The sequence below is a fragment of the Schistocerca americana genome, chromosome 4 (genome assembly GCF_021461395.2).
Source record: "Schistocerca americana isolate TAMUIC-IGC-003095 chromosome 4, iqSchAmer2.1, whole genome shotgun sequence".
NCBI lineage: Eukaryota > Metazoa > Arthropoda > Insecta > Orthoptera > Acrididae > Schistocerca > Schistocerca americana.
Window position 1 is genome coordinate 775488796 of NC_060122.1, and position 22943 is coordinate 775511738.

At 42.1% G+C, this 22943-nt stretch overlaps 1 protein-coding gene across 1 annotated transcript in view; it reads right to left on the minus strand.

Annotated features, from left to right (window-relative positions):
• LOC124612556 overlaps window positions 1–22943 on the minus strand; it is a 171693-nt gene that overhangs the window by 50435 nt on the left and 98315 nt on the right. Inside the window, exon 6 of the mRNA XM_047140830.1 lies at window positions 2763–2959. Coding sequence (XP_046996786.1) covers window positions 2763–2959 — 197 coding nt within the window. The remainder of the gene's footprint in view (window positions 1–2762; window positions 2960–22943) is intronic.

Genomic DNA, 22943 nt, shown 5'->3' on the forward strand with positions numbered 1-22943 from the left:
TAGGTTGAGGGCGGGATGATTTTGGGTACAGAGAATGAGTTTTACAGATAACTCCCAGCTGTATAGTTTAAAAAAGCTGGTGTTGGAGGGGTGGTTCCCAATTGCATCGGTTGTGAAGCAGCCATTCATTCAAATCAAGCATGTCCTATTCAGCTGCATGTTGTGCAACAGGGTGGTCCACTTTGGTCCACTTTCCTCTTGGCCACCCCTTAGTGGTGGCCATTCGTCCTGGTTGACAGCTGTTTGGTCGGTATATCAGTATGAAAAGCTGTGCAATGATTGCAGCAGAGCTGGTACACGACACGGCTGCTTTCACAGGTGGCCCGACCTCTGATTGGGTAGGATAAACCTGTGACAGGAATGGAATATGAAGGGATGGGTGGAATGATTGCTCAGGTCTTGCAGCTGGGTCTTCCAAGGGATATGATGTCTGTGGCAAGGGCTTGGGATTGGGACTGGCATAGGGATGGACTAGGATATTGTAGAGGTTGGGTGGGTTACGGAAGACCACTTTATGGAGGGTGAAAAGGATCTTGGGCAGGATGTCCCTCATATCACGATATGACAATAATCAGAGCTGCGATGAAGAATGTGGAGCAGTTGGAACAGTCCAAGAGATGGTAGTGAGTGACGAAAGGGGCACTCCTTTGTAGCTGGTTCTAGGGGAGGGGGGTTGGTGGAAGGATTTTGGGTATATGGCATGGGATATCTGTTTGCAGACTAGGTCTGGGGGTTAGTGCCTGTCTCTGAAGACCTCTGTGAGTCCTTCAGCATACTGGGCAATGCAACTGCTGTCAGTGCAGCTATGTCATTCCTGGTTGGCTAGGCTGTTTAGGAGGGAATTTTTGGTGTGGAACAGATGGCAGCTGTCCAAATGCAGGTGCTGTTGGTGGCTAGGGGTTTGATGTGTACAGAGGTGTGGCTGGAGCACTCAGAGGAATAGGTCAACATCCAGGATGGTGGCATGCTGGGTTGAGGAGAACCAAGTGAAGTGGATGGGAGAGAAGGTACTGGAAGTTGTGAAGGAATGACAGGGGGTCCCTGGCCCTGAGTCCAGATCATGAAGATATCATCACTAAACCTGAACCAGTTCAGGGATTTGGGGTTTTGCGAGGCTAGGAAGGTTTCCTCTAGATGGCGTAGGAGGGAGCCAATTGGGTGCTCATGGCTGTACCATGGGTTTATTTCTATACCTTCTTTTCAAAGGAGAAGTAGTTGTGTGTTAAGGATGTAGTTAGTAAGGTGTATGAGAAATGAGGTAGTAAGGTGTATGAGACATGACGTAGTAGGTTTGGAGTCTGAAGGACGTTGCAAGAGAGAGTGTTTAATAATGTCAAGACCATGGACTTAAGGGATGTTGGTGCACAGGGAAATGGCATCAACAGTGATGAACAGGGATTCAGGAGGTAAAGGGGTGAGGATGGTGGAGAACCGGTGAAGGGAATGGTTGTATCTTTGATGTGGGAGGGCTAGATATTGTGCAATAGGTTGGAGGTGTTGGTCAATGAGAGCCAAAATTCTTTCAGTGGGAGCACAATAACCAGTTACAATGGGGCATCCAGATAGTTGGGTTTGTGGATTTTAGGGATCATGTAGGAGGTGGCAGAAGGTCACAGTGCAAGTGTCATAGGAGTGAGGAAGGAAATGGGTTCAGGAGAGAGCCAGGAAGGGCCTAAAGCTGTAAGCAGGGACTAGAGGTTATGTTGGACATCAGGGATGGGATCACTCTGGCACAGTTTACAGGCAGAGCAGTCAGTAGCCGTACCATGTACCAGCTCTGTTGCTATCATTGCATAGATTTTTATATTGGCATGACTACAAACCAGCTATCTACCAGGATGAATGGCCACTGCCAAACTGTGAGCAAGAGCAAGTGGACCACCCTGTTGCTCAACATGCAGCTGAACATGCTTTCTTTGAAAGGCTGCTTCACAAGCTGGGCCATATGGATCTTTCCCTCCACCACCAGCTTTTCTGAACTGCGCAGATGGGAGTTATCCTTACAACACATTCTCTGTTCCCGAAATCGTCTCGGCCTCAACCTATTGTAACCTACTTTCCCCCATACCTTCCACTCAACAGTTTCCGTCCCCTCTGCCCTATCACCTCCTCCCAAATCATGTCCCCTCACCACCGCTGCACACTGCTCTCTACCAATTCAAACAGTGATCTTTTACTCTTCTCTGCTTTCTGTTCCCTTTTTTCTCTCCTTCACTTACAACCCCATCCTCCCAACACTGCACCAGGTAGCCTTGTCTGCCACCTCTAATCACAGCATGCCCTGCTAGCCAGCACTGTTTCCTATTCCCCCATCCGTATCCTACCACCCTCCCCCTTCCACAATGGATTGTTGCTTCCATTTGATATGTTTCAGTTTCAGTCTGGCCTGAGAAGGCAGTGATTGCAGTTATATGTGTGTGTGAGGTGTGCTTGCTTGTGTGAATGCGGGTGTGTTTTTCTTTTCTGATGAAAGCTTCGACTGGAAGCTTAATGTGTAACAGTCTTTTCATTGTGCCTGTCTGTAACTCAACATATCATCTTTAGGGTGAGTAGCAATCTATTCTTTCCATAACTGTTGATATGCCAACCTGTACTTACCTATCGTTTGGAAGATTTGGATTAGCTATACTTACCTGTAAAAACTATGACTATTTTAGAGGATAAGGAACAGTAGCAGACATGCATGCACCTTATCCTCACACACGTGGACTGAATAATTCAGAAATTTCTTGGCTAGAACAATCTGAAAATATTATTTTTACCTGATGGACTTTGGCAGCCATACAAGCTCTCTCCACCAGTTTTTCCAATTTTTCAATTCTTGAAACAAAATCTTGTTCGGTTTCATTGGTTCTTGCAAAATGTTGTTCTCCATCATATCTGTCTGCTATTACTTCAACTGAATCTTTTGTATTAGCTTGATTCTGACACATATGTTTACCATCATGCATCATAGCACCTAGTGGAACAGAAGAAACTAGATTTACATGTAAGCAACAAAGTAGTAATAAACAGAAAACAGATTGAACACTAACTCCAGTGACAAAAGTCTGAAGGAATATCTTCCGACTATTTTGGTATAAGCAGCTCATGGCGTCCAGTGGATCTTTACAGTGTAATACTGCAATTATAATTTATTCACTGAGGTGTCAGCGGGTATATTGATAGTCCACAGTGTCCAATGGGCACAATATTTCGGTGATCAGACATGTTGCCATCGTCAGGTGTGTTGATGAACTGAGCTCTGACAGCTCTCAGTTCGTCAACTTGCCTGACGATGGCGACATGTCTGCTTGCGAAAATATTATGACTGCTGGACACTGTGGACTGGCAGTACACCCATGGACTGTTCGATCAACATACACGATAGGAGAAACTGAAGAATCACATGATTTATTCAGTTTATTAACCCAACTATTTTTGTTTCTGTAAAAATACTTTCACATTAAAATGTACAACACAAAATGCAGAGTAATATAACAGCCCAACAACAAAAAACATACACTTTTATCACCGTGTATATAATCTGTTCTCTCTATATACAGTGCAGAATTTAACACATGCAGAACTGTTCCTGTAAAGCTACTGTTTGAACTGTCCACAACCGTGATCACAGCAGAGTCACGCATCATCAACTTTCCTTACAAGCTCAAGAATCCCAGGAGTTTGGTGTACTACTTCTGTGGCTGCCACAGTTCTACCAGCCAGTTCCATGTATGTATTGACCAAACGTGCATACAGGCCAACTCTCCTTCAGAAAAACTATTCATACTGCTATATATCAATGTTAATATGCAACTAACATGTCTGGAAACACAAATCTGAGACATAACTGAGCAGTACTGAATGCAAGCTTGAGGGTGAAACTGAAGAGAGTATTACTGTTGGTGACAGCAAGTAATGAGAGTGAATGGAACATGCATGTTCATAAAACAGACACAGTCCACATATTGCTGACATTTGAATTATTGTGCAAGGTACTTTCATTGCAATACAGATACACAGATAACTAGTGATAAGAAATCAAATTAATCTAATCTGTAATGAGCCTCTGGAGGCCATGGGTCCCCAATACCACAATACTCAAAAAATATCTCTTAACAAACTCTGAAATTTTGTTGGAGGAGATCGGGTTTACCCTGTAGATGCAGAAAGTATTAAAAATCAGTACATAAAAACAATTTTAAATATTCAACATTGAACAGCACTGCAAGTGAACATAATCACTTCTGAGGTGAAAAAGCACTGTAGATTAAAACCAAAACTGTCTTAATATCCCAAAGGTCACAAAATATTTCAAAAATATACGTACTCCGAAAATACCAAGTTTGTATAGTACTTATGTATTTGGCTTCTAAATAATATGAAAGTTTTACTGAAAAATTAAAGGGCTTACACAAGACTGAGAGCTAATTTACATTGATTTTATTTTATACCCAGGTGGAGATGCTGTAACTGCTTGGAAAGATGTTAGAGGTCTTGACTGTTCTATAGTATGTACAAAAAAATATGGAAGTTGATATCATTTCCATAACCAAACAAAAGTACTGTTCTGACACTTCAAGCTTTCCCGGTGGATATGTTGTAAATAGTCTTCAAATATTTGCTGCTAGATCACGTTGTGTGAATTCCACAATATTTCCTTGGAGCAACTGTCCGACATCTTCAGGTCGTTCAACCTTGTTGGTGGCTGGGTACCCAGCTACCAGCAAGGCTGAACTACCTGAAGTTGTCAGACAGTTGCTCCGAGGAGATATTGTGGAATTTGCACAACGTGATCCGGTGGCAAACCCGTGAAGAGTATTTACAAAAGTACTGTTATCTGATGGTTAATGTCTACTTATTTTTTATTTACTCCTGTTTTCCCTTTATTTTTCTTCCTTGCTGGAGAAATAGGTGTGTACCTGGATGAGGACAGGGTAGTTTTCTATGTAGTTTCAAGCCATGAAGCTGTGCTGTGAGACAAACTTGTTCGTTCTCACACACCCTCGTAACTGAGTATGTTAATGCGCCACTTGCAGGATATGGGGAAGTGAGCCTGATGCAGATCAAATCTGACTCATAAATAAATGAGAAGGGCAAGTTAGCCAGCCAGCCTGGACTTGGTTTTCAGATAGTCTCCCACATCCCACAGGTAAATATCGGGCTGGTTGGTACCCACGTCCCACTTCAGATACATGTTATGCACATCTTTAGAAAATGTTCTCACACTTGCACATGAGATTTACTTTAGACACACACAAATGGTGCACACAGATTCCATCCTAGGGAGTGAATTAGTGACTGATAACCTTAGATGTTTAGTCCCTACAACTCATAAATCATCATCACTATAGTTCTCACTAGTCATGGCTTTTGAATCATGCAATTGGTAAAAATTGGCACTCTTACAGGGGTGTCAATTTTTGAACTTTTTCTTTCTGTAATACAGTGTAAGAAGATGCAAAAGTAACAGGTTCAATTATTTGTAATTTTTTTTAAGTCTCAGAATAAAACAGAAGATCTCAAAAATTTTTTGAGCATTCTGGAAAGCTAGATAGTCTATACTCCAAGCTGGATGACTTTTGAACCACTTTTCCATTAGCTCAAGTGGAGAACAATGGAGGAAGGATTCAACCAGTGATGTGGAGGGTAACCTAAAATCTGCTTGAAGTGATTTAAGAAAACCATGAAAAACCTACATCAGAATAGTCAAAAGAGGACCTGAAACTGACTCTCTACAGTGCTTCTTTGCTTAATCAGATCTATAAAGATGAGTGCAGAGCCCTTGATCAATTGCAGTCATCCAAATATTCCCCAAACCATGTGCAATATATGCTGAGATGACAAAAGTCATGGGTACCTCCTAATATCATGTCAGACCTCCTTTTGCTCGGCGTAGTGCAACAACTTAACGTGGCACGGACTCAACAAGTTGTTGGAAGTCCCCTGCAGAAATATTGAGCCGTCAATAATGGTGGAAGTATTGCCAGTGCAGGAATTGGGGCACAAACTACTGACCTCTCGATTATGTCCCTTAAATGTTCAATGGGATTTATGTCAGGCAATCAAGTGGCCGATTCATTTGCTTGAACTGTCCTGAACGTTCTTCAAACCAATTGCGAACAATTGTGTGGCCCAGTGACGTGGCGCATGGTCATATATAAAAATTGCATTGTTGTTTGGCAACATGGAGTCCATGAATGGTTGCAAATGATCTCCAAGTAGCTGAGCATAACCATTTCCAGTCAAGGGATAGTTTATACTACATCACACCATTTTGGAGCCACCACCAGCTTGCACAGCGCCTTCTTGACAACTTGGGTCCATGGCCTCATGGGGTGTGTGCCACACTTTAATGGCATCTGTGCCATGCTTTAACCCTACTATAAACCTTACCAACTGAAATTGGGACTCATCTGACCAGGCCATGGTATTTCTGTCATCTAGGATCCAACAGATAAGGTTACGAGTCCAGGAGAAGTGCTGCAGGCAATGTTGTGCTTCTGCTGCCATAGTTCATTAACGCCAAATTTTGCCACAATGTCCTAAAGGATACGTTCATCATAAGTCCCACCATGATCTCTATGGTTATTTCTCACAGTGTTGCTCGTCTGTCAGCACTGTCAACTGTATACAAATGCTGTTGCTCTCAAACATTAAGTGAAGGCTGTCGGCCACTGCTTTGTCCATGGTGAGAGGTAATGTCTGAAACTGGGTATACTCAGCACACACTGACACTATGGATCTCAGAATATTGAATTCCCTAACGATTTCTGAAATGGAATGTCCCATGCACCTAGCTCCAACTACCATTCTGCATTCAAAGCCAGTTAATTCCTGTCATGCATCCATAGACATGTCGGAAAGCTTTTCACGTGTACCACGTGAACACAAATTATTGCTCCACCAATGCACTGTCCTTTTATACCTTGTGTACGTGACACTGCTGTCATCTGTATATGTGCATATCGCTATCCCATGACTTATGTCACCTCACTGTAAATACCAATGTTACCAGGCTGTGTTTTTGATACTTAAAACAATCATTATGTATTTTTTGAACTAATGATTAATTTTGCATTTCACACATTACACCATCCTCCCACTATCTTCTGTGCTCTTGAAAACATGACAATACCCCCACCAAAGTTCATATTATTGAACTACCACAAAAACCGTGAATAATTCAATCTTCATAAGGTTGCTTGCCTGGATAAAAAAAGCTTATGAGTATTCAATTACAAAGACTTAGCCTCCTTTTTAGACATGCCAGCTTCTTGGGTATGGCTGCGAGCAGTGCTTGTGGTTGAGGAATTCTCCATTCTCAGAAGACTGTTACAGCTGTAGGACAGGATGTCTAAGAATCAATTACCCCTCAAGTAGTGTGGAACAGTGTGTAAAGTTTACACACAATCCATCAATACATGTTTGTTGCATCTGTATTAGTAATATATTACTTTTAATAATTAACATCTGTATTCCATGTATTGTTAATGTACTTAAGATGAAAAGAAACACCGCTGCGTGTGTCTATGTATTGCATCATCCGTAATTCATAAGGTAAACTGTGGAAGGGTGAGTATAACTTTGTGAAATACCCTGTAGTTCTTGAGCAAAATAGAGTGCAGCAGGCTCGTAAGAACAACTTTAAGGTTAAGTTGATAGGAAATTCAAACTGAAAGAAAAGAGTTCTGCTGCTAGGTACCTGTCATGGGAGGGGCGTAGGCCAAATGCTACCGGAAAAGCTACGAGGTGCATTCAAGTTCTAAGGCCTCCGATTTTTTTTCTCCGGACTGGAAAGAGATAGAAACATGTGCATTGTTTTAAAATGAGGCCGTGTTCATTGTCAATACGTTCCAGAGATGGCAGCACCATACGGCAGATGGAATTTTACCACCAGCGGCGAGAATGAGAACTGTTTTAAATACTTAAAATGGCGACATTTTCCTTACTTGAACAGCGTGCAATAATTCGTTTTCTGAATTTACGTGGTGTGAAACCAATTGAAATTCATCGACAGTTGAAGGAGACATGTGGTGATGGAGTTATGGATGTGTCAAAAGTGCGTTCGTGGGTGCGACAGTTTAATGAAGGCAGAACATCATGTGACAACAAACCGAAACAACCTCGGGCTCGCACAAGCCGGTCTGACGACATGATCGAGAAAGTGGAGAGAATTGTTTTGGGGGATCGCCGAATGACTGTTGAACAGATCGCCTCCAGAGTTGGCATTTCTGTGGGTTCTGTGCACACAATCCTCCATGACGACCTGAAAATGCGAAAAGTGTCATCCAGGTGGGTGCCACGAATGCTGACGGACAAACACATGGCTGCCCGTGTGGCATGTTGCCAAGCAATGTTGACGCGCAACGACAGCACAAATGGGACTTTCTTTTCGTTGGTTGTGACAATGGATCAGACGTGGATGCCATTTTTCAATCCAGAAACAACGCGCCAATCAGCTCAATGGAAGCACACAGATTCACCGCCACCAAAAAAATTTCGGGTAACCGCCAGTGCTGAAAAAATTGATGGTGTCCATGTTCTGGGACAGCAAGGGCGTAATCCTTACCCATTGCGTTCCAAAGGGCACTACGGTAACAGGTGCATCCTACGAAAATGTTTTGAAGAACAAATTCCTTCCTGCACTGCAACAAAAACGTCCAGGAAGGGCTGCGCGTGTGCTGTTTCACCAAGACAACGCACCCGCACATCAAGCTAACGTTACGCAACAGTTTCTTTGTGATAGCAACTTTGAAGTGATTCCTCATGCTCCTTACTCACCTGACCTGGCTCCTAGTGACTTTTGGCTTTTTCCAACAATGAAAGACACACTCTGTGGCCGCACATTCACCAGCCGTGCTGCTATTGCCTCAGCGATTCTCCAGTGGTCAAAACAGACTCCTAAAGAAGCCTTCGCCGCTGCCATGGAATCATGGCGTCAGCGTTGTGAAAAATGTGTACGTCTGCAGGGCGATTACGTCGAGAAGTAACGCCAGTTTCATCGATTTCGGGTGAGTAGTTAATTAGAAAAAAAAATCGGAGGCCTTAGAACTTGAATGCACCTTGTATTTCTACCAGGTCACAAGCACCATGAAACCTAGTGACAGAGAACACAGAGGCTTGGTGCAGGGAATTTGATGAAGATAGATCAAGCAGTCATAGTAGGGGGAGCAGCAAACAATGTGGCTAGCAGCTTGGAGTTCGGCATTCAAGGTGATATGGAGGAAATAGGAGCAGCAACAGCACACATTTGTCTTCGGTTTGTGTAGTTTTTGCAATGCCATGACTAGCCCTGGCTTAACACAGCTGTGTAAACAAAGAGCTGAGTTGATTTCTTTTGACTGAAATAAAGTCTCTTATCTGTGCTGTACCAGTTGTTGCAATTGGGAGATGGGGATACAGAAATTATTGCCTGCACCTGTTTAGAAAGGGGGAAGGACAGATTAGCTGAGCATCTTGCAGACAGAGTAGAAAGGGGGGTTGGTTTGTTTCATCGGCACATTACGCGGCCGAAAAAACAAAGCTTCTTATATGTCTATATGTGGAGGATTCTGAAGTGATAGATATTCTGTATGTCTCTGACTACCGTGTAACCAGAGGAATAGAGAAGTTAAATATAGAAGATTACAGACCAGTATCATCATCATCTAGAGCAAATGTGGAGAAAGGAGGAGTTGTAACATATTTAAAAGTTGAGCACAAAGTCAAAAATATTGATACAAGAAATTTTTGTGTGGATCAGAACCTAGAACCATGTGCTTGCAAGTTGTTACTGCAGAATACTTCTCTTGTAACTGTAACAGCCTGCAGATCCCCTCTAGAAATCTCACTGCATTATTGAGCCACCGTTCAGACAAGAAGAAACAGTTAGTAGTTGGTGGAGATTTCAGTGTAGGTTTCTTTAGAGATTCTGACAGGAAAACGAACTGGAGTCATTAGTCGTCTGTTGTTGGTAAATTTCCCAACTCGCATACAGCAAGATAGCAGAACTCTTTCTGACAAAACTTTTATAAGCAGTGCTCAGGCTGAAACAATTAATGTGAACTCAATAATTACTGGACTCTCTGATTGTGATTCACTATTAAAGGAAATAAACAAAGTAGTAGCTTGCAACTGTGAGGTATGTTCATATGAAGCAGTGAGGCTTTTTAATGAGAACAGGGTACAATGTTTTAAGAATATATGTAAAGAGGTAGTGCGGGATGAGATGCATAAAAGTATGCTAATGCAAATTCCAACATGTTCCATAGTACATTTGTGGCAATATTTGAAAATAGCTTTCCAAAAAGTTACGCAGAATGTCCAATAAGAAAATAGTAGAGAAAATTTTAGTGACTGGGGAGAAATCACAAAATCAGTCCCACAAACTTCAATTTTGGGTGTACTCTTATTCTTATACATCTCACTGACTTCTACTTAACATTCATCAAGCAGAATTGGTACTTTTTCCAGGTGACACTAGTCTTACAATACATTCCATTAGAGAGAAAGCTATAGAATACATTATTAATGTTTTTCATAGAATTATTAAGTGGTTCTTTGGAAATGGGCTCTCTCTTAATTTCAAGCACACACACTATTTTCCGTTCCATACAACAAATAGAGACATACCAACAACGGATGTAGCACATGAACAGGAATCAGTAAAAGGGGTAGGACGCTCCAAAACTTTGGGTTTACACACTGATGAAAACTTGAACTGGAAGAAGCATATTACTGAACTGCTCAAACAATTCAGTTCAGCTATTTTTGCTCTTCGTGTAATTGCTAGTCTTGGATACAGACGAATCAATCTCCCGACATATTCCATATTTCCACTCAATAATGTCTTATGGAATAATTTTATGGGATAACTCATCAATTAGAAAGAGAGCATTGACCGCACAAGAGTGAGCAGTAAGTATATGTGCAGTGATCACCCAAGGTCATTATGGTAGGCACCTTTTCAAGGAGTTACGGCATTTTAACTGCACAATCACAATCCACATATTCCCTGATGAAATTGATCATAAATACCCCATCAGAATTCGAGATGAACAGCAATGTCCATACCTACAACGCTAGAGGAAAATAATGACTTTTATTACCCAACATTAAAGCTTTTATTGGCTCAGGAAGGAGTTCAATATGCAGCAATAAAAATTTTTAATCATTTGTCCAATACCATAAAATTTCTGACAGGTAGCAAACCAAACTTTAAATCCAACCAATAATCGTTTCTCCTGGACAAGTCGTCCTATTCCAGTGTTGAATTTGTATTTGAGAACAGGTAGCCGGCATAAAAAAAAAAAGCTTGATTTTAGGTGTAGCTACATGATTTTGACTAAAAAAATTATATGTTTATTAATGTTAACATTCATCGCACACACACACACACACACACACACACACACACACACACACTACTGGCCATTAAAATTGCTACACCACGAAGATGACGTGCTACAGATGCGAAATTTAACCGACAGGAAGAAGATGCTGTGATATGCAAACGATTAGCTTTTCAGAGCATTCACACAAGGTTGGCGCCCGTGGTGACACCTACAACGTGCTGACATGAGGAAAGTTTCCAACCAATTTCTCATACACAAACAGCAGTTGACCGGCGTTGCCTAGTGAAACGTTGTTGTGATGCCTCGTGTATGGAGGAGAAATGCGTACCATCACATTTCCGACTAAGGTCGGATTGTAGCCTATCACGATTACGGGGTATTGTTTCGTGACACTGCTGCTTGCATTGGTCGAGATCCAATGACTGTTAGCAGAATATGGAATCGGTGGGTTCAGGGGGGTAATACAGAACGCCGTGCAGGATCCCAACGGCCTCGTATCACTAGCGGTCGAGATGACAGGCATCTTATCCGCATGGCTGTAACGCATCATGCAGCCATGTCTCGATCCCTGAGTCAACAAGATGGGGACATTTGCAAGACAACAACCATCTGCACGAACAGTTCGACAACGTTTGCAGCAGCATTGACTATCAGCTCCGAGACCATAGCTGCGGTTACCCTTGACGCTGCATCACAGACAGGAGCGCCTGCGATCGTGTACTCAACGACGAACCTGGGTGCACGAATGGCAAAACGTCATTTTTTCGGATTAATCCAGGTTCTGTTTACAGCATCATGATGATCGCATCTGTGTTGGCAACATCACAGAGAATGCACATTGGAAGCGTGTACTCGTCATCGCCATGCTGGCGTACCACCCAATGTGGTGGTATGGGGTGCCACTGGTTACACGTCTCGGTCACCTCTTGTTCGCATTGACGCCACTTTGAACAGTGGACATTACAACATTTGGTCAATGGTGGCTGAGCAACTGGCTCATGGCAATATGCCAGTCACTACTCTTGATGAACTGTGGTATCATGTTGAAGCTGCATGGGCAGCTGTACCTGTACACGCCATCCAAGCTCTGTTTGACTTAATGCCCAGGTGTATCAAGGCCGTTATTATGGCCAGAGGTGGTTGTTCTGGGTACTGATTTCTCAGGATCTACGCACCCAAACTGCATGAAAATGTAATCACATGTCAGTACTAGTATAATATATTTGTCCAATGAATACCTGTTTAACATCTGCATTTACTCTTGGTGTAGCAATTTTAATGGCCAGTAGTGTGTGTGTGTGTGTGTGTATATATATATATATATATATATATATATATATATATATATATATATATATATATATATAAAAAAAACTAACTGGTTCTGTATCATCATTCATATGACCTATGGAACATGTAACTAACTGACGTTGGGGATTCAGTGAGTCTCCAGTTTGGAGATCTATGACGAAGGGAAGTGCTGGACCATGTTCTGGTGACCTGCGTTCCTTCATGTGTCTACCCTGAACACCCCAGTCCAACCCACCACACCCTCAGAACAGAATTTATCCCTTAATATGGCTTTACCACACTTAGATGTGCTACACATTTAATATTTGTTCCTAATCCACTTCATTTACAAATAAATATTAATTTTATACCATTAAAACACTATTTTTAATAGACTGCCATTTTTCTATCCCCTGCAATACGAAAACTATTTGTCCTGCACAAATATTGAATAGGACCTTTTTTGTAGTTTAATTTTGCAGTGGGAAACATTTTCACTAGAAGGTGCAGTTTTAGTTATTTAAGAAAACATAAAAAAGTGGTTCTTCATCTAATTTACCAAACACACAAATATTTCTTTTTGTTTTAGTTGCTCTTTGCCTTTGGTAATCATTGCTGCTGCAACTGCCTCATGGCTATTGATAACAGTATTGATGCAGGGATCCTGAAATAAGTCATGTCTATTTCTATGATAAGATCAAATTCATTTCTGTTATGAGTGTGGTTGTGAACCATACTTCCTAGGTAATTTTCAGAGAAGGCATTTAGTAATGTTTTACAAAATGTCTTGTGACACTAACCATTAACGAAACTGTAATTATTCCAATTGTTGGACGATTTAAGTCTCCTCTGATGATTACAGTATAACAGAGAACTTACGTACCAACCAACTGAGGTATTCTATAAAGTTTTCAGTTACATCAGGTCATGATGTCTGGTGGTCAACAGAAGGTCCAGTCATAATTTTGTGTCCACCACTGATACTGAGTATTGCCCACACAATTTTGCAAGCAGCTTCAATTTCTATCTTGGTGGATTTGAGTTTCTTGTCTACTGCGAAAAATACACCACCTCTTGTTCGCATTAGGCTGTTGCTGTTGTGGTGTTCAGCCTGAAGATGCAGCTCTCTTCCGTGTGAGCTCTTAATCTCTGAATAACTGCAACCTACATCCTTCTGAATCTGCTTACTATATTCATCTCTTGTTCTTCCTCTATGATTTTTATCCCCCACACTTCCCTCTAATACTAAAGTGGTGATCCTTTGATGTCTCATAATGTGTCCTATCAACAGAGCCCTTCTTCCGGTCAAGTTGTGCCACAACTTGTCTCCCCAAATCTCTTCAGTACCTCCTTATTAGTTATGTGATCTAACCACCTAATCTTCAACATTCTTGTGTAGCACCACATTTCAAAAGCGTCTATTCCCTTTTTGTCTAACTGTTTATCGTTCATGTGTCACTTCCATATGTGTGTACACTCCAGACAAATACTATCAGAAACACTTACATATATACTAGATTTTTGTTTTGTTTAGTATTGTTTTAGGCTGCAAAAAGAACTCAGGTCATAAGCACCTATGCCGTAACTTTAGAATACTAAAAAGTAAAAGAAGTTAAAAGTGACTATACATTAAGCCTAATCAACAGAAGGAAAGAGAGCTAAAAACAAGGGCTTCCCCTTGGAGAGAAGTCCACAAAATAAACCCAGTGTTCTGGAAGCTGATATCAAAAATGGTCAGTGCCAATGATGAAAGCACACCCAAAATCAGAGTTGTTCTTAGAGTCATCAGTGTACACAAAGATGGTATCAGTAAGTTGTGTGCAAAGGTTGACAAACATACAGCAATAGATCAAATCCGGAGTAGTATCATTGGGCAGCCACACGAAGCAAGGCAGTGAAGGGTCCACACCCATCAGGAACATGGTACGTAGTGTGAAGTTAAGCTGCCAGAGCAGTAGCCGAAAGTGAACTCCTGAAGGTAACAGAGAAGAAGGACACGGCCCATACTGGCAGTCATGGAAAAAGGAGGCACAGGATGGGTGGCTAGGGATGGCAATCAAATGGCATGCATATCTGCTGAGGAGGACATCACGCCAGTATGATAGTGGTAGTTTAGCAGCTTCTTCATAGGGACCCTTAGCTGCGTGGAATGTATTCCACGATGGTGGATTGTGTTAAGATGATGTAAGATGGACGGACATGCAGAGGAATACACGTAACACCCATAGTCTAGTTTTGAACAGACAAGGGATCAGTACAAATGGAGGAGAGTAGTCTGATCTGCTCCCCAGGAAGTGCCGCTTAGGACACATAGGACACTGAGGGACCAGATACAGCATGTGGCCAGGTAAGACACATGGGAAGACCAAGAAAATTTCCTATTGAATATGAGCCCCAAGAAATTTGTAGTTTCAGTGAATGGAAGAGCAAAAGCCCTAGATGTAAAGGCAGTGGAAGAAACACATGGCCTGCCAGAAATTCATACAAATGGTTTTGCCAGTGGAAAAGTGAAAGCCATCGTGGGTGCGCCACTAGTAAAGACAACCGAGACATCACTGAAGATGCCACCCAAGGAGATAAGTTCGTGGAGAACTGCAATAGATCACAAAGTCATTGATGAAAAGGGAGCCAGAGAGGCCTGGTGGGAGACCACCCATAATAGGTTAATGGCTAGAGCCAAGAGTATAACACTCAGGATGGAGCCTTGAGGCACCCTGTTCTCTGGATGAAGGTGGCTGGCACAGCCAATCCCATATCCTCCTCAAAAATTTGATCTTTTACAAATTCCTGAGGGAAAAGGGGCAGGTGGCCTCAGAAGTCCCTTGTGTATAGAGTATGGAGGATACCAATCCTCAGCTAGCTTTTTTGCTATCTTAAAGAACGCGATGACACTGCACACATAACTATTTATAATGAATACAGTTTGCCACTGTAGGTTGATGGTTAAAAATGCATAGAGCATATCTCCTTGTGTGAATCGCATCGCAGCACGCCTCAGTCCACTAGGGGACTGGAACATGGCGTGGTAAAGAAGATGTGCAAGGTATGGAACATTCTGCGGTGGTAAGAATAATGTTCATAAGGTACCCTACTTGGTCATCACAACTGGGGAAATATTCTTCGAAGGTCAACAGGAAGGAGTAAAGCCTCCAGTTGGCCTTAGGGAGCTGCCAACTGGGTTTACACGCACGTGGGGTAGGAGTCAGCAAACACACAGCGCAAAGAAAATAGTTGCTCGAGTGTTTATCAGAGTGAACGGATCACTCGAGATGACGGGGACACTGGGCAGTGTGGAATGAGATTCAAATGGGAGTCTGAAAGGAATGTGGGTGCTTCAGTGTTAAGACAGATGAGTCTGAGTTAATTGAGAAGGCCAGCCAAGAGGAAACCTCTCGGATAGGACCTCAAAGAGCCCCAAAGAGGATGGTGGGCGTTTAAGTCACCGAGCAGCAAAAATGAGTGTGGGAGTTGACAATCAGCTGGAGTAGGTCTGCACTGGTGACAGCGAATGACGAAGGGATGTAGACGTTACAAAGAGAAAACGTGAAACAAAGAAGGAAAAATGCAGACTGCAATAGCTTGCAGCTGGATATCAATAAGATGGTTTTGCTATGGATGCCATACCGAATGGGCAGCATGAGATGGAATTCCATACACAGGAGGGGAGGGGTGTGGGAGTGGGGGGTGGGGGGGAGCTCAGAGTGGACTGGGAAGAAATGGGAGAGATCAAAGTGACCGCGAGGACGCAATTTCGTTTCCTGGAGGCAGCAAACAACCAGATGCTGGAATTCCAAGAGCAGCCACAGTTTCTCCTTGTTGGAACTAATGCAATGAATGTTCCACTGGCGAAAAGTCACAAAAGGGAATGGGGAGGAGGAAACACATGAAAGGCAGTCACCTCAGTGGCTGCCAAGTGCCAGCCTTCGAAGTCTCACAGCTACAGGGTGCAGAGGCTGGAGGATCCTGTTCCATCAAATAGATGGAGGCATTGGCGATCTCCCTGGGTCCATCTGTGAACTTCAGGGTAGAAAAATGATAGGCAGTGCGCAATGGCGAAACTGAGTTTGGCCAGATGAGGGTATCACCATTGAACAATATCTCATACAGTTAGGGAAGGAGACAACCATTTGCCTCTGTTTGATTTCTTAGAGCCTTTATGGCTGGCAGATGAGGACTCATATGTTTGTTGGTTGGATGAATGAATGTAATATGTCTTCGTGGGACTGTCCTTACCAGCCTGCCAGATGTGTACCAGGTAATTTCCCTACTGGAAGCGACGATTTGGGGGCTTTTTGCGCAACTGTAGGAGGAGGAGATGGGGTTGCTACCAGGATACTGGAGGATATCACAACTGCAGTACTGAATAGGTCACAAGTCTGCATGGCCATATGTTTCATGGAGTGAGGCATAGCGAGAAGAGTACTATACTGCCAGATGGCAAAATGCAGGGCTTTTGACTAGCCAAATACTTGTGAGTGACAGGGTAGACTGCCTGCCCATCGAGATAAATGGGACAGTCGTGGGATTAGATGGCTGGCTGCCATTACAATAAATTGATACAGCAGAAAGAAGGAGGCACGAAATCACCTCCATTAGCACCTCTACCACAACTAAAACATTTGGGCATATTTCAACAGGACACATAAATGTGGTTATAACGTTGACATTGGTAGTAACACATTGGGTTTGAAATGTATGGTCGGATTGGGATGACTTCATATCCTGCCTCAATCTTTGATGGAAGCACTACTCAATCAAACGTGAGAAAAAGAGCACACGTAGGCATTAAGTTTGCATCAACCATTTTCATTACTCGATAGGTTGCACTGACACACAGATCAGAGAGATGATTTTGGATTTCCACCTTGCTCAGACCACCAAGCAGCAGAGGGGAAATAACACCAAACAAAGAATTCGGCGTACAATTGTCCTTGACACGAACAGGATAGCCATGGAGAAGCGAAGCTGTAAGCAATTGTTGGCCTTGAAAATCACAATTGGTCTCCAGAAGCAAAGTCCCATTACATAAGCCAGAGCAGTATTTCACAGGGCCCGCAACTGCATCAACAGCTTTCTGAATAATAAATGGATCACTTGTAGCGAAAGACTGACTTCCTTGAGTAGCTGACACCATGAGACAGAGAGGTGCCACTGGGAGAGTAACTGAATCTTTAGTCTCATTCTGTGTAAGCTTAGTAGACTTTGAGTGACATGGAGATGGTTGGTTCATTGTGAAAAAATCTCTCACGATTGCCAGCATCTCCAATGGTACGTTCCTTCCAACTGGTGGCCCCCTCAGAGGGAGGGCTCACCTGCCTTAGGTGATTGTTCACACCACATGCCACACCTCCCGAACTTCAGACAAAGGGACCAATTGGCAACTGGGAAGATAACAGCTCAGCCACTCACCCCTCCCTGTAACTGGCTTGTACCAGAGGGTACATGCGAACCCTATCTGTTGACCCAGGGCTGGGAATTATGTGTTACCCAGTCACCTGTCATGTATCAAATGTGTGGGTCAGCCTTTAGGAGTGCACAGGGAGGAAGAAGAAACAAAGAGCAACCTGAAATGATAAGTGGGGGAAGGGGAGGAGATGATGAATGAAGAAAGTAAGAAAAAACAGATGAGGGACTGTTCAGTTGCCAGGTCATCAAAACTTCAGAATGTGTTCCTGAAAATATATAAGACTTGTTTCCCAAGGAAGGGGAAAAAGAATAACAGAAGGATACACATGCAGCATGGACATGGAAGAGGTGCTGCAAATGCTGTGGCCATGTGGTGGCCAAGCACGAACTCACCACAGAGTGGTAAGCCCCTGGGGATCTATATTCAATGACAACAAATTTCCCTTCTTCAGAAATGCTTTTCTTGTCATTACCATACTACATTTTATATCCTCTCTACTTTGGCCATGATCAAATATTTTGCTGCCAAATAGCAAAACTCATCTGCTACTTGTGTCTCATTTCCTAATCTAATTCCCTTAGCATCATCTGATTTACTTTGACTACATTCCATTATTCTTGTTTTGCTTTTGATGATTTTCATCATACATCCTCCTTTCAAGACAATCTCCATTCTGTTCAACTACTCTTCACAGTCCTTTGCTGTCTCTGACAGAATTACAATGCCATCGGCAAACCTCATTTCTTTAATGCTTGTTCAATGTACAGACTGAATAACATCAGAGATATGCTACAACCCTGTCCCACTCCCTTCTCAACTTTCATGCCACTCAACTATTATTACTGTCATCTGGTTTCTGTACAAGTTGCAAACAGCCTTTCACTTCCTGTGTTTTACCCCTGCTACCTTCAGAATTTCGAACAGTGTGTTCCAGTCAACATTGTCAGCAACTGCTTTCTTTGGAATTGTAATTATAATATTCTTTTTGCAGTCTGAGGAATTGTGACTGTCTCATACATCTCGAATACCAGATAGTTTCGTTATGGCTGGCTCTCCCAAAGCTATTAGTAGTTCTGACGGAATTCTGTCTACTCCCAGGGCCTTGTTATGACTCAGGTCTTTCAGTGAACTGTTAAGTTCTTCTCGCAGTATAATATCTCCCATCTCTTCTTCATATACGTTCACCTCCCTTTCTATAACATAGCCTTCAAATTCATCTCCTTTGTACAGACCCTCTATAAACCCCTTTTCTCTCTCAGCTTTCCCTTGCTTACTTAGGACTGATTTTCCATCTGAGCTCCTGATATTCATACAGCTGCTTCTCTTTTTTCCAAAGGCCTCTTTAATTTTCATTTAGGCAGTATCACCCTTACCCCTAGTGAAATATACTTCTAAATCCTTACATCTGTCTTCTAGCCATTCCTGCTTAGACATTTTACACTTTCTGCCAATCTCATGTTTAAATGTTTGTATTCCATTTCATCTGCTTCAATTTTATATTTTCTCCTTTCAGCAATCAAGTTCAGTATCTCTTGTGTTATCCACGGATTCCTATTAGGCTTGGTCTATTTACCCATTTGAGCCTCTGCTGCTTTCACTATTTCATCTCTTCAGGCTACCCATTTGTCTTCTACTGTATTCCTTTCCCCTAGTCTAGTCAACCATTGCCTAATGCAACTGCAGTCTCAGGCAAATGAAAGCACACTGCGAGCAGCAGCACCAGAGCATGATGGGAGAGGTGTCTGGGTGGGCATATGGAGGAGGCTGGGGTGGGGAAGGGGAGGTATAGTATGGTGGGGGGTGGTGGACAGTGAAGTGCTGCAGGTTAGACAGAGAGCAGGAGAGATGTGGGGTGGGAGGGAGGGAGGGAGGGGGGGGGGGAGTAGCGTGTGTGTATGTGTGTGTATTGTTGACGAAGGCCAGTGGATGAAAGCTTTAATTGTGAGTCTTTTTGTTGTGCCTATCTGTGACTCAGCACTCCGCTTTATGGTGAGTGGCAACTTTCCTTCTAATAATATTGTTACATTCCATCCTGGATTTTCCATTGTTTAATTTCTTTTATCTCCTCATACATTTCTTCAATTTCTTCATTGTCTGTAGAGCTAATTAGCAAATCAATTTGTACTATTGTGGTATGTGTGAGCTTTGTGACTATCTTCGCAATGATAATGTGTTCACTATGCTGTTCATAATAGCTACCTGCATCTTTATTTTCTTATCCATTATTAAACCCACTCCTGCATTACTCCTATCAGATTTTGTTTTTATAGCCCTATAATCACCTGACCATAAGTCCTGTTACTCCTGCCGAACTTCACGAATTCCCACTACATCTAACTTTTTTAACTATCCATGCCCCTATCTAAAGTTTCTAATCTACCTCTAATCTCCTCAATCTAGTTACTTCAACATCACTGTCAACACCTATCTGCCACATCCTGGTGGATACAGCTTTTCAAGACCTCAGCATGCATTAAGGCCTGCAGTTATGAACATCTATGTTTCTCCAGTATATTTACTAATTATCTATAATCACCCTTTGTTAAATCATTTCAGTTTCCCATCTTCTGAAATAATGCAAAATACTTCATCAATTCATCAACCACCCATCTGACTGGCTATGTGTACTGGCCACCTCCATTTTATTTTCATTACATAATAATGTTTTCCTCTCCAGTTTCTTCCCGAACCTATATGATTGAACATATAACGTATCAAGCAAAATTTGCAACAGGATTGAGGATTTTATGGCGAGGAGAACCCAGGGTTCTATCTCGGATAAAGAGTCATCGACAGATGTAGAAGTACGTTCGGGTGTGCCCCAGGAAAGTATGCAGGGACCCTTGCTGTTCATGTTGTATGTTAATCACCTTGCAGACAACATTAACAGCAACCACAGTCTTTTTGCAAACAACACAGTTATCTATAATGAAACACTGTCTAAAAGAGGCTGCACAAATATTAAGTCAGATCTTGACAAGATTTTAATGTGGTGCAAAGATTGGCAACTTGCTTTAAATATTCAGAAACGTAAAATTGTGCACTTCACAAAATGGAAAAAAATGTAGCATCCTATGATTATAATATAAGTGAGTCACAGTTGGCCAACTCACACAAACACTTATGTGTAAAATTTTGTAGGGATATGATATTGAATGATCACACAGGCTCAGTCATGGGTAAAGCAGGTGATAGACTTCGGTTTGTTGGTAGAAAACTGGGGAAATGCTGTCTACAAAGGAGATTCTTACAAAATATGCATGCAAACTATTCTAGAATATTGCTTCAATGCATGGGACCTGTAGCAAATAGGACTAACAGGGTATATTGAAGGTACACACAGGATGAATGGTCACAGATTTGTTTGACCTGTGGGACCGTGCCAACAGAAGAGATGCTAAAGAACCTGAAATAACAGACTCTTGAAGATAGACGTACACTGTATCGAGAAAGCCTACTTACTAAGTTCAAGAATGGACTTCTCTAGGAACATACAACTATCTCCTACATATCACTCACATAGCAATCATGAGAACAAGATTACATTAATTACAGCATGCACAAAGGAATTTAAGCAATCACTCTTCCCCGTGCTCCATATGTGAACGAATTGGGAAGAAACCCTAATAACTGTTATAATGTGACGTATCCTCTGCCATGGTTCGCAAAGTACAGATGCAGATATATTTGTTTACCTCTCTCAAAGTAATTTCCATAAACAATGTATCTCTTTTGCTTGTTAAATACCAACAGTTCGTGAATGATTTTTGCATTAAAACTCCATGACCTATTGCCGTAAGTACAGAACTTGTAACACAATTATTGCAAGCTTTTATTTTTAGATATATTGGAAGCTTAGTTTTGAAAATCCTATTTAATTTATATGAATGCATGGTATCTGTTCTTTTGGACATGTCCAAAAGGACAGACACTGCGTGCAATCCACAGCTGTGAAACATTATATGTAAACTGAAGGCGATCACTGCTGGCAGCTGTAGTGGGACATTATTTGGAATCAGTGGTGATGAGTGAAAATGGGTAATGGACCGGGATTCGAACCCAGGATCTCCTGTTTACTAGGCAGATACATTAACCACTATGCCATATGGGACACAGCGTTATTGCAACTTCTCAGACTATCTCTGTACGCCTCACGGCTGATCCACACTCCCACCAAGTGCCACCTGTCCGCAGTCCCTATTGATTTTACTTTTGTTCACTACTCTGAAATTTCCGAAGGCAGTCGGACATATTTGTGCATCTGCATTGAAGAAGTTGGTTCCACTGCCCAGCTTAGTCATATCAATTATATGAACGTGTGGTATCTGTTCTTTCGGACATGTAGCACCTACCTAGTAAGCACGAGATCGCAGGTTCAAATCCCAGTCTGGTACACACTTTCACTCATCACTGCTGATTCCGCATAATGTCCCGCTGCAGCTGACAGTAGTGATCCCCTTCAGTTTACCTATTTAGTTTATCAAAAGTGCTACAGGTCATTTTTACTCTTCTGTTAGTTTCTTTTGTTGTCCTCAGGTCACTGTGTTCAAAAGCCAGAAACACAAATACTCGTTAACTGACTCTATGACTTTGCCATTAATTTGTTCTATTCTAATCTCAATACTGCAATTGATTTTCTGCCATACATTCAAATTTGTTCCTTTACATTGTTCTGATTACTCATTTTTCTGAACTAAATGCACATAGTATAATATATTCAGCAAACAAAGGTGATATGGATATGTTCCAGAGAAGTGCGTTCCTCATAATTTAAGGATCTGAAGAAAACTTCCACAAGCACAGCTGAGAATATCTTTGGTGATATGATATGATATGTTCTTGCCCACCTTTGTTTTGCTAAATATATTCTTTACTCAGTGGTGTACCCCATTTCTCTAAGCTAGGATGTCTAAATGTGAAATAAACTC